At 62.4% G+C, this 14162-nt stretch overlaps 2 protein-coding genes and 2 non-coding genes across 4 annotated transcripts; all 4 read left to right on the forward strand.

Annotated features, from left to right (window-relative positions):
- The first annotated feature begins 1375 nt into the window (after positions 1-1375).
- On the forward strand, positions 1376-9850 carry PTGES3 (prostaglandin E synthase 3). Its single transcript, XM_086478699.1, has 8 exons — positions 1376-1435; positions 6451-6564; positions 6726-6795; positions 7035-7133; positions 7351-7440; positions 7907-7969; positions 8476-8500; positions 9027-9850. Coding segments are annotated over exons 1-8 (483 nt in total). The 5' UTR covers positions 1376-1433; the 3' UTR covers positions 9047-9850.
- Positions 9851-10383: 533 nt separating this feature from the next.
- ATP5F1B (ATP synthase F1 subunit beta) lies at positions 10384-13774 on the forward strand. The gene is made up of 10 exons (XM_086478696.1): positions 10384-10525; positions 10948-11130; positions 11454-11628; positions 11841-11962; positions 12201-12385; positions 12487-12645; positions 12777-12899; positions 12980-13192; positions 13283-13484; positions 13582-13774. Exons 1-10 carry the CDS (start codon positions 10384-10386, stop codon positions 13677-13679), a joined length of 1602 nt encoding a protein of 533 aa, XP_086334822.1. The 3' UTR covers positions 13680-13774.
- LOC147413430 (small nucleolar RNA SNORD59) lies at positions 11173-11247 on the forward strand. The gene has a single exon (XR_015184042.1). It is a non-coding gene; the product is annotated as a small nucleolar RNA SNORD59 (small nucleolar RNA).
- Positions 12056-12129, forward strand: LOC147413431 (small nucleolar RNA SNORD59). Its single transcript, XR_015184041.1, has one exon. It is a non-coding gene; the product is annotated as a small nucleolar RNA SNORD59 (small nucleolar RNA).
- Positions 13775-14162: the final 388 nt, after the last annotated feature.

Consider the following 14162-nt stretch of genomic DNA (forward strand, 5'->3'; position numbering starts at 1 on the left):
TTTTGTGGCGTTTTTCCTCCCCTGTGCCGTAAAAGCCGGGTTTGGAACTGATGGGTTGATGGGCCATGCGGCAGCGCAGCCAGCGGGGAGCCCAGAGGAAGAAACGGGTGATGCCGGCCGGGACGGGCGATGCCTTTGTTCCCTGTGGCTGAGCCTGAGCTGAGGCGATTGAGTGGGAGACTCCTGCAGCGGTGTTTGACAGGTTTAATTAAGAAATTCGGGAGCTGCTGGCCGGGGAGCAGCGATGGAATTTCAGAGGTGGAATCCAGAGGTTGCAGGCAGGAGCAAGGCCTGGAGAGGCCCCAGCTGCTCAGTGTGGGCTCGTGTGTTCATCAGTGCTGTGCTCGATCCCCCCGTGCTGCCCCCTGACCTCCCGCCGGAGCGGGACGTAACGTGACGCGGGCCCGGGTTTTGCCACCCAGTTGCTTGGCGGGCACTTCGTGATCCCACACACCGCTTGCGCCGAGCTCCTCGTGAGGAGCTGTGGTGCCTTTGGCGTGCACCACCGGGCGAAGCTGCCTCGCTTAGGCGAGACGTGGGCACCAGCGTCCAGCTCTGAGTCGGGGCCGGGGGCTTGGGGCTGGTGCGGCAGCGCAGCGCGGGCTCCGCAGCAGGCAGAGGCCGCCCGGCCCGGGCCCGGGCTCGGGCTCTGCCCTGGCAGGCAGCGCTGGCGCGTGGAACCGAAACCCGCCGGCGCAAGCAGCTCCGGGCAAGCCCAGGAGCGTGGAACCGACGGCGGGGCGGGCCGGATGCGGGCTCTGCCGGGCACAGACCCGGGGGGCGCAGCCGGGGCCCTGCGGCCAGGCCTGGCTTGGGACGCGGTCCCGGGAGGGGCCCGCGGGAGCCGGGGGCTGCGCTCGCGCCGTGCGGGCGAGGGGCCGCCGGTGCCCGCCCCGGCTGGAGCGGGAGGAGTCCCTGGGGGGGTCCCTGCCCGGCGGAGACTCGGGCCCGCCGCGCCGCCTCCGGGGGAAACTGCCCCGTCGCCACGGCAACCGCCGGCTCCGCCCCTGGCCGGGTCGGTCGCAACGCGCCTGCGCGCCGAGAAGCTGCTAGAAGGGAGGAGGGAGCGGGCGCGCTGTCGGGGGGGGGGCGGTGGTGGGGCGGGGCGCGGGAGGCGCCTGCGCGGGCGGGGCGGGCGGCCCCGCGCGCCAGAGGCCGCACGCGGAGGATGCGCATGCGCAGCGGCGGCGGCGGGAGGCGGCTCGGCGGGTATTTTGCTGCGTCACCAGCGCTGGGCGCCGCCGCTGCTCGGAGCGCGCGGGGCATTGTGGGAGCGAGGCCGCGCCGAGCCCCGAGCCCGCCGCAGCGCCGCCGCCGCCGGAGCCACGGCCCTGCCCGCCCGCGCCTGCGCCGCCGCTCGCCCGCCGCCGCCCAGAGCCGGACCCGGAGCCGGGGCCCCCCAGGAGCGCCAGCCGGAGCCGCCGCCATTCGCCATGTGAGGCCCGGGAGAGGGGGTGGTGGGAAGCGGCAGGGGCGCGCGGCGCGGCCTGGCCCTGCCGGAGGACGCGGCCCCGCCGGGAGCCCGCGGGGGGGCGAGCCCGGGCAGCGCGGAGCGGGTTCCCGCTGGCGGCGGCCCGCGTGGTGACCTTGGCCGGGCCGCGGCCCGGGGGAGCGCGGCGCGCTTGGGCGCTCTCTCCGGCCCGGTTGGCGCCGGCCCCGGAGGCTCGGCGGGGGCGGCGCTCGTGGCGGGCGGGCGGCCGCGGAGCGCCCCGCTCGGCGGCTGAAGTCGCGTCGCGTTTGCCTGTTTCTGCCCCGGGTCTGAAGCGAACGGGGCGTGGATCTCCCGCCCCCGCTCCAGGCGGCGGGTCCGGGTAATGAATGGGGCTGAGGCGGAGCGGCCCCGCCGCGGCCCGTCCCTCGGCGGGTAGGGCCGAGCTGGCGGCCGGGGCAGGGGACGCGCGAAATGGGGGGTCGGGGGGTTGAGCGTTGCTCGGCGGATCACTCGGCACTGACGTCCACCGGACCGTCGTGGCTAAAAGCCGCAAAAAATTCTTGGTGAGTTATATGTTCTGCCGCCCATAACGTGCAGGGACGCCAGTCTGTTCATGAGCTTTCGCCTCTGCGCGTAAAACACGAATAACAGTGAAAAGGCCCCTCCTGGGAGCACGTGCAGGCGCCGGGGCCCCTTTCGGAAACCCCCTGCCGCTTCCGCGGGATGCGGGCAGCGTCGGTGCGGGCAGCCCCGGGTGCTGCCCCTGCCCTCGGCTGCGCTGACCCGCGGGAGGCGAGCCCCTGCCCGAAGAGGAGAGCAGCGGAGCGGCTGATTTCTTCTCTGAGCGTGGCCTCCCGCGTCCCCTGGGCGCAAACCTGCACGCCCCGAGATGCCTCGGCGCTGCAGGAGTGCTCCTGCCGTGCTGGGGAGGCCTAATTAGCTGCCTTCCTTGTGACTTCATTGAGGCTGCTTCAGTGACCCAAAACAGGCGTTCGCTGTTGGGAGCAGGACTCCGGTCGCCATGGATGTTCTCTAGCAAGGCGAAGGAGGAGCAGCGCAACTTTGCAGCGTGATGCTGTTGAGAGTGAAATCTGGCTGTTAAGGGAGAGGTACGCTGCCCCCGGAGCCGATGGTCTGGATTTCCACGTGTTTGGCTTAAATGCCTGCAGGTGGTAGCACTTTCTTGAGGTTTTTGTTTGTCAGAAAGGATGGTCTGCCCCAGCTCTTGGGGAAAGTGGTACTGTTCGGTACCGATGGGAGCGGTTGCTTTTTGCCCCCTTGTCCCCAGTCAGGCATGTGTCTCAGTGCAACTGTTCTGAAACTGCGAGTTGTGGGGCTGCTTCATGTGACTGAAAGCGAGAAGGATGTAATAAAGTTGGAGGTTTTCATTTAAGGTCGGTAGAACACATCATCTTGAAACTACAGTGCTACTGCATCCCGCTTGCAATGGTCTATCCTCATAGTCTAAAACTAGTTTTTTTTTTAATTAAAGAAAATAAAGCCTTTCAGGGTGTATAAATGAAAGCCAAACTAGTTACATAAAACAGATTTTTTTTTTTTACTGCTGTCTGGAGGTGAAAAATCTTGTTCAGCCAATGACTTTTGTAGTGTCCTCAAATGGTAGAAATTGTCAGGATTTCCAGGAAACGCAGACAGGCTTCCGATAGGCGCAGGCTACGGAGTTTTCGAGGAAGCCCAAGGACGGGTTTGAAGGCTTCTTGAGTCACACCGAGGCACAAACAGCAAGACCCGACGTGAGTACAGCGTGTGAGAAGCTGCTGCTGCGCCGGTGGTGAAGCTGGAGACTGGGGCACCCACGGCACAGCCAGGGCTCCTGGCGGGGTGGCAGCCCACTGCAGGGTCCCCGTGGCTCAGCCAGAGCAGGGCGGCCCCTCGGGTGAAGCTGAGCCTGCCCGTCGGCGGGGAAGCTGCTGCTATGAAGCTTCTAGAGCCGGTTCTGCGGGGCCGATGCCGTGATCGTCTTCTGAACATGACGGCCAGAGGAGACAATCGGGGGCAGATGCATGGCAGACACAGAGTCTCCAGGTCGTGGGTGGCAGCAGGCGTGGATGTGACGGCAGAAAGCCTGGCGGAACGCGGGCGACTCCTTCCCTGGCAGCGCTGCCCTGCCTGCTGGGGGGTGTGGCTGCGCGGGATACGGCACGTTTAAATTAACTCCTCTGTTCTGAAGAAATCCCAATCCCATTAGGACGCGGGGACGACACGTAACCAGGTTGACGCTGGTGGCATAAGCTGAGGTCCTCTGGGATTAGTTTGGTTGAGCAAGAAGGAGGAAATGTGAGGCTCTGTGGAACAAGGGATGGTGCTTAGAAGTCCTGGCAGTGCTTCTCAGCACCTGTAAGAAAATAGGTGGTGTTCTGTGGGTGGAGGGGAGCCATCTCTAAAGTGCTCGGGGCACGTGCACGCTTCGCCATTGGCCTCTGCGTGTGCGGTTGTCTCCTGGGAATCTCCGTGTGGGCAGGGAAAGCAAACGAGCTGCGGCTTCCCCCTCGACTGCTTGGCGGTTCCAACGCATCCTGTGTTTCTGGTTGGAATGGTAAGTCCTGATGGCAGCGCCTCCCAGATGGCCAGAGGAAGGTTTCCTTTCTCCCCTGGGGGGGCTGAGAGATTTGAAAAAGAGAGAAAAAGAATGAGGGGCAACTGCAGTGTAGTTTTAGTTACAGTCAGCGTGTTCAGGGCAGTAAGTACTAAATAGCTGGGGAGGTCGCGTACGTCTCGTGTTAGAAACACGAATTATGTTCTGGTGAATTTTCTTTGGCCTCTTTCATTCGTCTCTGTAGCTTGGGTGCTTGCGAGGTTCCTTCAGTGAGGTTTTGGGCAGTGCTGCGAGCAGGCTTGTGGTGCCTCGGCCCCCCGATCTTGGCACAGATACTGAGGTCACGGCCAAACCAAAGCTACGAGACTGAGGAATGCGTGCAGCTCCCTGGGAAGGCCGGAGATATCTCCATTGACATTGAAAGTGTTTGTGAAGTGTTAATGCTATTCAGCAGGAACCCCTGCATCATCGTGGGCAGGGACACTGAGATTTCTGTTCTGATAACTGCGTTTGAGGGATGTACAGAGTTCCACGCAGTGGGATTTTGTCCTCCAGCAGCGTGAGAAATGGCTGCTGCGCTGTTCCCAAACAGAGGGAGACACAGAGGGAACAGAGCAGGTCGTTTCTCATCTTTTTTCATCTGAGAGTCTTTCATTCCCTGTTGGAAAAGGAAACTTGTGTCCAATAAGGAATTAAAAATACTGTAGTCAGAAAATTGCTACTCTGCTATTGTTGTACTTTCCCTGAGTAAGTAGATGCATTAGCGTTTCCTAAACGTGCTGCTGGAAGGGAAGGCATTAGGTTTTTACCCAGCGAGACAGTATCTTGCTGGCAACTAAAGGTTGCGTTGAGAAACCTTGGTTTTCCTGCTCTCGGGAGTTAAATGCTCTGTTTCTGGCCTCTGATCAGACGTTTTCTGCACGTACAGTGGGTGCTAGTGCTGGAAGGGGCAGTCATGGCAGCCGCTGCTGCTGCTGCACCGGCCTGTCCTTGGCTGGCACCAATTCGAACAGCAGAATTGCGAAGGACTTGTCACACTGGTGGGGCTTGAAGCTGCGTGGGATGGGTCCCGAGTTGGTCTGTCCCACGGATACACGGACAGGGGAGCGGGACGGCAGCAGGGGAGGGAGGGAGGGAGGCTGCTGCGGGGAGGGGTGCGGCGCTCAGGGAGTAACTGGGCCAAACGTGGCGCGGTTTGATCCCGAGCCTTGAATCGGGTGGTGATGAGGTGAGTCAGAATCTGCTCTGAGAGCTCAGCGATGGTCACCGTAATAAATGTTCGTGGTAAGTGGCCATTCAGCTCGGAGCGGTGACCTTCAGCCCCGCTCGCGGGGGGGTCTTGGAGGTCTCCCCTGCAGGGGCACTCGCTGGGAGATCCCAGCTTTGGCCTCGCACCGCTGGGAGGTGACTGGAGCGAGGAGCGGGCGGCGCACTGGAGGGTGGGCTGTGCGCTGGAGTGCGGGCAGCGCCCATGGCCTCTGTGCCTTGGCAACCGCTGCTGGCGTCAGTGGCTGTTGGCCTTCCCTGGCACGCGGCCGTTGGGTTCTGGGCTTGGCCTGTGTTGCCAGGAGAGCAGCCGACAGCGGCGCGGAGCCCGTGGCCGAGGCGTGCTGAGCTGGGGTCGCCTTCACCGGCTGACAGAGCATGGCTGCGCTCGAGCGCCGCAGGTGAGCTCTCGCTGCAGGGCTGCGACCGCCCGAGAGCCGGTGAAGAGCCTGGCAGCGGGCGCCGGGCCCCGGACAGGCTGTTGCTTGTTGTGTTGCCGGCGGGAAGCCGGCAGGGCGCCCATGGGCGCGGGGGTGGGAGTCTCCGTGCGTAGAAGGGCTGCAGCAAGAATTCAGAGCAGCGACTCTCTGGCTCTCGTACCTGCACTGACTGCAGCTGGCTCCTCCTCAGCAGATTCATCAAACAGGCTGGTCTTTAACAGTATCGGTGCCCAAAAAAGTGGGGTTTTGGTGGTTGTGCTTTGGGGCTTTAGCTCTTTGGGTGACAAGAAACATAACAAGGTCTGCCTGGTAGCTGTTTGAGGTGACTGAAGTTTTGCCGCCACCTGTAGCAGCTCATCTTGAAGTTTGTCATCGTTCTGATTTGCTCTGACATTTATTTCGGTCTCATTGGTTTTGACAGCTGCTGCAAGGAACAGCAGCACAAGCCTTTTGGGGGCGTTACGCACCGAATGCATTGCGTCTCTTTTTATTCTTTGCGTCTTTTTTTCAGCCTTAAGCACCTTTTAAAGATTACCGACCCTAAGCTGGTAATGCAGCTTTTAAGAGCAGGAAGAAGTTTTTTAGTTGAACTTCTGTAAGTGGGATAAAAAAGTGAAACTGCTCAAGTTGTGCATGGGAGAAACACAGGGAGAGCCGATGTCGAGTTTACCGGAAGGGCGAGTTTTAAAATTCTTCCAGTGTTGATGAAAGAACTGAAACCTGATTTGAACTTCTCTGCGATGGTCTGTTCACAGGCAGCCTGCTTCTGCGAAGTGGTACGACCGAAGGGACTACGTCTTTATTGAGTTTTGCGTTGAAGACAGTAAAGATGTTAATGTAAATTTTGAGAAATCTAAACTCACCTTCAGGTAAGTGCCTGGGGTCTTGGCAGAGCGGAGGGGCGCGGGGGGTACCCAGAGGCGACGCTGACGAGATGGTGTTTTCCTTGAAGCATCAAGTTCTCTTAATGAAGTATATTTGTTCTGTGAGATGTTCCGTGCTAAACACAAGCATTTCGTTTCTCTTGCAGTTGTCTCGGAGGAAGTGATAACTTTAAACATTTAAATGAAATTGACCTTTTTAATAATATCGATCCAAACGTAAGTATCCTCGGCACTCTCCTTGTACTGGGCTCTTTCTCTGTCCTGAGAAAGGCTGTCTGTCCTTCGGGCCGCTCCCTGGCTGGTGGGCAAGTCGTTCCCTAGGCCCTAAGAGCGCACTTGAACGCGGCTCAGGACAGCATCTCTGGACGAAGAATAAGCGAGTGGCTCAGGACATCTGGGTCTAGTGTAGGCAGTTCCTGGTGATGGTCCTAACAGCTGTTTGCTCTTTCCTTCAGGAATCCAAGCATAAAAGAACAGACAGATCTATCTTGTGTTGTTTACGAAAAGGAGAATCTGGTCAGGCGTGGCCGAGGTTAACGAAAGAGAGGGCAAAGGTGGGTTTGGGCTCTGTCGCGGCTGGGGGAGCGGCGCCTGTTGCCTCCCCTGGCTTTTAATTTTGTTTAATATTTGGGTCGTGTTTGAATTTTGTTGCCGTTAATGGGTCAGTTCCCGTGCTGCTGATCGCAGTGGCCGTTCTATCAACCTTCCTTTTCTAACAGTAACAGTTTGTTCCTCGCTCGTCCTTAAATAACTTCTTGTGTTGGTGTGCAGCTCAACTGGCTCAGCGTGGACTTCAACAACTGGAAAGACTGGGAAGACGATTCAGATGAAGACATGTCCAATTTTGATCGCTTTTCTGAGGTACGGGAAGAGAGTACCTGCAGGTTTGGGTTTCCGTCTGGGCCGTGCGTGGGTGAGCAGGGCCTGGCAGCTGTAGGCAGAGCAGCCTTCCTGGGGAGGGCAGCCTTCCTCACCGTCCTCCTCCTGCTGCTCTCCTGGCCCTGGTCTCGGCGCAGGCTCTGCCGGTTCGCCGAGGCGCAGCCGTTGCCAGCGTTCACCGGCACCGCGGGCTGATACGAAGGGAACGTGTGTCCCGTTGTAGGCGCTCACCCGGGGCACGGGTTGGTTTTGGGGCAATTAATTCGGATTTTGTTGTGTGCTCACCTCATAATTCCTGCATAGGTGCAGCTGACTGGTCAAAGCCGGTGGTGGCTGTTGGGTATAACAATTTTTAGCTATTTTTAGGTTTTTGCAGCGCTCCCCTCATTCACGTGGGGGGGCGCGGTTGGCTTCACCCCGTAACGTGGTTATTATCTCTCTGGAACAGATGATGAACAACATGGGCGGAGATGACGATGTAGACTTGCCAGAAGTAGATGGGGCAGATGATGTAAGTACGGGTCAGTTCAGCGCTGGTGGGGATTGAAATGGTTCACTTGTAGAATATGAAAGTTAATTGTGTAGTCGCGTAAATTGAGGCTGAAATGGAACTTGCTTTGCTTTGATTAGCGCAGGTGACACCGCTGCGAGCGCCCTGCACGTTCATTGCTGCTCGCTGAAGTCAAACTTGACTCCCTCTTGGCGCTGTTAAAAGCCTAAATAGCACCAGACCTTGTCTGGACAGATGATGTCACCTGGTAGTCACCTTCCTCCCTCCGCACGGCCGCTGTGGATGCGGTGCCCGGGCGGCTCGGTGCCATCATCCTGCGCAGTGCCCGCTGGGTAGCGCGGGCCTGCAGGCTCGGGGCAGGGAGGCCGAACGAGGCGGGACCTGGAGTTCCTCAGATGCCCCCTCTGAGGGAGGGAACGGCAGCTCCCGTGGGGGTGTCGTGGTGGTGGAGGGAGAAGCGCCTTCAAGCGCCATCTGCTCCAGTCAGTGTTGTTTCTTCTTTCCAGGACTCGCCAGACAGTGATGACGAAAGTAAGTTGGGGTTCTGGTTCGTTCCCACACACCATTCTGGTTTGTGCCCACACACTGGGGCAGGGCGAGCCCCCCTGAGCCCCCCTGGCTGAGCGAGCGCCTTGCGCCAGCCCAGCAGATGTTCCCTCCGTCGGTCTCGCTAAACCCCGGCTGCGCCTTGCCCGAGCAGTGCGAGACGACATAATCCAGTGAAAGCCTTTCCACACCAGCATGAAATACCAGTCTGACCTTCCAGGCCAGCTGTAGCCCTGCGGAGGCTTTGGCTTTAGAAGCAGCAGGCGGGGGCATGGGGCATCGGGGTCTGCGGCGCCACCTCTGCTCCAGTGGCTGCTGTGCCCAAACCTTGTGCGGGGCCGGGGTGGGGGCAGAGGCTTTAAACTGCTCCAGGCCCTTACGGCCAGGGCTGCGTCTTCTTGCCTGTGTCCCCTGTGATCAATGGGGGCTCCTGGGAGTTTTTTTGCAAACCAACGAACAAAAAAACCCCACTAATGCTCTTCTCTCTCTCTCTCTCTCTCTCTCTCTCTAGAAATGCCAGATCTGGAGTAAGGAAAACCATCGTCTTCAGGGTTTGGGGAAAGAGCTTCATCACAACATTTCATAATTGAGATAAGAATTCCTGAGTTGATAGCCCTTAAGGGAGATCCTGCATCCTTTAACCCATTTTCAGTCCATTTTAAATGGCTTCACTGATGGTAGGTGTGTACCGTTGCACGGGGCGGTCTTAAGCCACGAGAGGCAATAACGTTATGCATGAACCGTTTTCCAGACTTCCAAAAACACAAAACCAACCCAACTGAGGTGTAGGCAATCGATACAGAGCAGTCGCAATAAAGTTTACGGAGCCTCCTTGCCTCGTAGCAGATGTAATTACGATGGGAGAATCCTGAATTTACACCACGGGGTAAATGAGCTTTCTGGGTTTTTTCTCCTTCCCCCCCCCCCTCCCCCCTGTGGCCTGAAATTGTACGTTTGTACCGGGAACAAAACGGGCTGGAACAAGGGTGTTGCCGGGGGCCTGCCCCTGCGGTGGGCGCTGCGGCTCAGGGCCTCCGTGGTGGCTTCAGGGCTGTTCTGCTGACGTTTATATCAAAAAGGAAACAAAATTCTCCTCGTTTTGGTGTTCGCCTGCCCCGACCCGGTGCCTGGAGCCTGTCCCTGGCACCGCCTGACCCTGCGGCCCCACGGCCGGGGTGTGGGGGCTGTGCGGGGCCGAGCGTTGTTGCCTGTTGAGACCAAATCGCGTTTGCACTGTGGGCGGCTTCGGACCGGGCTGAAAAACCTCAATTTCTGTTCAGAGCAGCGGGGATTTTTTTAATGTCTACATTCTTTCTAATAAACTGTTGAAGACTCCCTGGCTCTCCTCCTGCCTCGGCCCCTCCCTTCCTCTGCGTCCGCCCGCGCTGGGGCTGCCGCTGGGGGTCCGTGTCGGTGTTTTCCCCCCCCTCACCGGGGACGGGCCGGCTCTGCTTCCTGGGGGCCGGGGCCGGGCCGGTGCGGCGGGGCCGGGGGCGGCCGCTCGGGGCAGCGCCGTGACCCCGCACCGGGGAGGGCGGGGCCTGGGCCGCGGTCACGGCGCCCGCCCCAAGGACAAGCACGGGGGCACGTGCGCCGCTGCTTCCGGCGGCTTTGGCAGGGGCCCGCCTTTTCCAACCAATCCTGCCCTATCAGTGTGTGGCGTTCCTTGAGGGGCAGAGCTGCGGCCCAATCGCGAGGAGACGGAAAGTGAGCGCCGAGTGAAGTCCGGCCAATAGGAGAGCGAATGCAGGCGATGCGGCTCAGCACGGCGACCAATGGGCGCGCGCGGCGCCGGGTGACGTCGCCGCGGCCCCGCCCCGCGGGGGCCGTGTGGGGCGGGCGGGGCCCGGGACTCAGTCGGCGCCGCCATGTTGGGGCTCGCGGGTCGCTGCTCGGCCGCCGCCGCCGCCGCCGTCCGGCCGCTGCTGCACCGCGGGGCCGGGCCGGGCCGCGACCTCCTGCCACTGCTCCTCAGCCGCGGGGCCGGCCCGGCCGCTGCCGCCGGGGCGCGTGAGTGCGGGGCGGCCGCGGGGTCACCTTGGGGCCTGCGCGGGCGGGGGGCGCCGGGGCCCGTTATCGGGGGCCCGTTATCGGGGCGGGACGGGACGGGACGGGCTGTGCCACGCGGTCAGGGCGAGGGGATGGATCGCGCCACCGGGGTGTGGTGGGGAGCAGCGGTCCCTGAGCGCGTCGCAGGGGAGCCTGGGGGGTGCCCGGGGCCCCGGTGCACCGAGGGGGGCGCAGGGGTTCCTGGGCAGGTCGCGGGCTGCAGGGGGCCCTGGGTGCACCGAGGGCCGTGCCGGGGTCTTGGGCACATCCCAGGGGAGCCCGGTCGTGCAGAGGAGCCCCAGACCCGCACCCCCGAGCCACGTGGGAGCCCGGAGCTGCCCTTTTCCCGGCCGACCTTGACTCGTCCCTCTTCTCCCCGCCAGGACGGGACTATGCAGCCCAGGCGGCCCCCGCCGCGAAGGCCGGCTCGACCACCGGCCGCATCGTGGCCGTCATCGGCGCGGTGGTGGACGTGCAGTTCGACGAGGGGCTGCCCCCCATCCTCAACGCCCTTGAGGTGCAGGGCAGGGAGACCCGGCTGGTGCTGGAGGTGGCTCAGCACCTGGGTGAGCATCTGCCGCAGAAGGGCTGCAGAGGGTGGGAGGGGTCCTCCTGTGATGATGTCTCTTGATGACTTTCGTTCTCCTGAGCTTGCTGAAGCCAAGGATTTCAATCTGAGGAGGAAAATGGCTGCCGGAGGGCTCTGGCCTGCAGGGCTGCAGTGTGAGCGTGGCCTGCGCTTGTGCTGTTTTGTTCCTGGGTTGCGCTGCTCCTCTTGGTCTTCCTCCCAGCAGCCTGTTCCCTTGGCAGGGCCTGGGGAAGCCACCAGCAGCTGTCCCCAGGGTCAGGCCGAGGGCACTGCTGTGACGCTGTCCTTGGGCTTTGGCAGGAGAGAACACTGTGCGCACCATCGCCATGGATGGGACGGAAGGCCTGGTGAGAGGACAGAAAGTGCTGGACTCCGGTGCACCCATCCGCATCCCCGTCGGCCCCGAGACCCTGGGCAGGATTATGAACGTCATCGGGGAACCCATCGACGAGAGGGGCCCCATCACGACAAAACAGTGAGTGATGCCGGGAGCCAGCATCACGCGGGGTTTGGAGGCGGGGGTGCAGGTTTGGGAGCAGCAGACACGCGTGTGAAGAGGGTTGTGACACGTCCCTGCCGCACCCCTGATCTCCTGCGTCACGAGCAGGCTGCAGGCTCCTGCCGGCACCCTGACCGAGGGTCTCGGTGCAGCTGCTCAGCTCCGTTTCTCTCCGCCTCCCGCGGCAGGTTTGCTGCTATCCACGCCGAAGCCCCCGAGTTCGTGGAGATGAGCGTTGAGCAGGAGATCCTGGTGACGGGCATCAAGGTCGTGGACCTGCTGGCTCCTTATGCCAAGGGCGGCAAGATCGGTACGTTGCCCCCAGAGGAGGGGGGGGTGTCTGGGGAGGGGGACACCCTGCCAGCCCCTGTGAGGCTCGGGACCGGTCCCTCTGCAGCACTTCCCTTTGCTGATGAGTCACTTCTTGACTTTCGTTCTTCTGAGCTTGCTGAAGCCACGCTTACTGACCTGAGGAGGGAAGGGAGGAAGGGAGGCACCGGGGGCAGCCGGATCGGCTTGGGGCTGAGCGGGACTCCTCTTCCTCCCAGGTTTGTTTGGAGGCGCTGGCGTCGGCAAGACGGTGCTGATCATGGAGCTGATCAACAACGTGGCGAAGGCCCACGGCGGTTACTCGGTGTTCGCCGGTGTGGGAGAGCGAACCCGCGAGGGCAACGACTTGTACCATGAGATGATCGAGTCTGGGGTCATCAACCTGAAAGATGCCACTTCCAAGGTGTGCCGGGTCTCCTGAGGGGGCCGGGCGGGGTCCCGGCAGCACCGGGGGTGCGGGCGGCAAAGCAGCACCGTGCCGACACCCCTGGGTCCTGCCCGCAGGTCGCCCTGGTCTACGGGCAGATGAACGAGCCCCCGGGCGCCCGCGCCAGAGTGGCTCTGACAGGGTTGACGGTGGCCGAATACTTCAGGGACCAGGAGGGTCAGGATGTGCTGCTCTTCATCGATAACATCTTCCGCTTCACCCAGGCTGGCTCGGAGGTCTGTGCTCAGCTCGGGGCCGCCGGCGTGCCGGTTCCTGGCGCCGAGCACGGTCGTGGCTGCACCGTGCTCAGCAGGGGACCCCTGGCCCTGGCCTTGCGCAGCCTCTCACGGGCTCTGTTCCCTCCCAGGTGTCAGCCCTGCTGGGGAGGATCCCCTCCGCCGTGGGCTACCAGCCCACGCTGGCCACCGACATGGGCACCATGCAGGAGAGGATCACCACCACACGCAAGGGCTCCATCACTTCGGTGCAGGTGAGGGCAGGGCCAGCCCCGCCGTGCCGGGGAAGCCACGGCACCCGCCTCGGGCCCACTGTCCCCTCCCGCCTCCCCAGGCCATCTACGTGCCGGCTGACGACTTGACCGACCCCGCTCCCGCCACCACCTTTGCCCACTTGGACGCCACCACGGTGCTGTCCCGCGCCATCGCCGAGCTGGGCATCTACCCGGCCGTGGACCCGCTGGACTCCACCTCCCGCATCATGGACCCCAACATCGTGGGCCCTGAGCACTACGACGTGGCCCGCGGGGTGCAGAAGATCCTGCAGGTGAGGGGGCCGGGGCAGCCCCCCACGGGGGGGCTGGGGGTGGGGGCGCACAGCGCAGCAGTGGCCGCTCAGCCCCATCTCTCCCTGCAGGACTACAAGTCCCTGCAGGACATCATCGCCATCCTGGGCATGGACGAGCTCTCTGAGGAGGACAAGCTGACGGTGGCCCGGGCTCGGAAGATCCAGCGCTTCTTGTCGCAGCCCTTCCAGGTGGCCGAGGTCTTCACTGGCCACATGGGCAAGCTGGTGCCGCTGAAGGAGACCATCAAGGGCTTCAAGCAGATCCTGGCAGGTGAGATGGCCCTGGGGGCTGGGTGTGGGGGGGAGCTGGGGATCCCGGGCTGGGCTGGACATCCTGCTCCCCCCACTTACATGGCGTCTCCCCCCAGGTGAATACGACCACCTCCCGGAGCAGGCCTTCTACATGGTGGGGCCCATCGAGGAGGCAGTGGCCAAGGCAGAGAAGCTGGCCGAAGAGCACGCGTGAGGAGGGTCACTGCGCCCCCCCGCTGCCCCCCCCGGCTCCACCTGGGGCCGGACCCCCAGTATTTAACGTTTCCAATAAAACATCAGTGAAAACACCACAGGGCCCTGTGTGCTACGGCTCCTGCTCCCGAGGGGTCAGGGGGTCTTGGGAGCCCCCCACCCCTGAGGCTGGGGTGTCCCCTGCACTGTAGGATGGCGGGGGGGGGGGGCAGTAGGACGGGCACGGTGAGGGGCTGAGCCCAGCAGCCCTGAGGGGCCCCGGGCATTGGGAGTGGTGGCAGAGGCTGGCCCCGGTGCCTGTCCGGGGGTCGTGCCCCCCGCCCCGCCATTCCAGCTCTACCATTTCTCAGCACAAAGAGCCGCCCTGGGGCCGGCCCCGGCCCTGCCAGCTGCGGCTTTGTCCGCGGGGTCCCGGGGGGCCGCGCCGGCCCGGCCCTCCTCGGTGCGGGGCTGCGGCACCGGCCTCGCCCGCGCCCCGCCCCGG

This window comes from Leptosomus discolor, chromosome 27 (assembly GCF_034619465.1).
Source record: "Leptosomus discolor isolate bLepDis1 chromosome 27, bLepDis1.hap2, whole genome shotgun sequence".
NCBI classification, from domain to species: domain Eukaryota; kingdom Metazoa; phylum Chordata; class Aves; order Leptosomiformes; family Leptosomidae; genus Leptosomus; species Leptosomus discolor.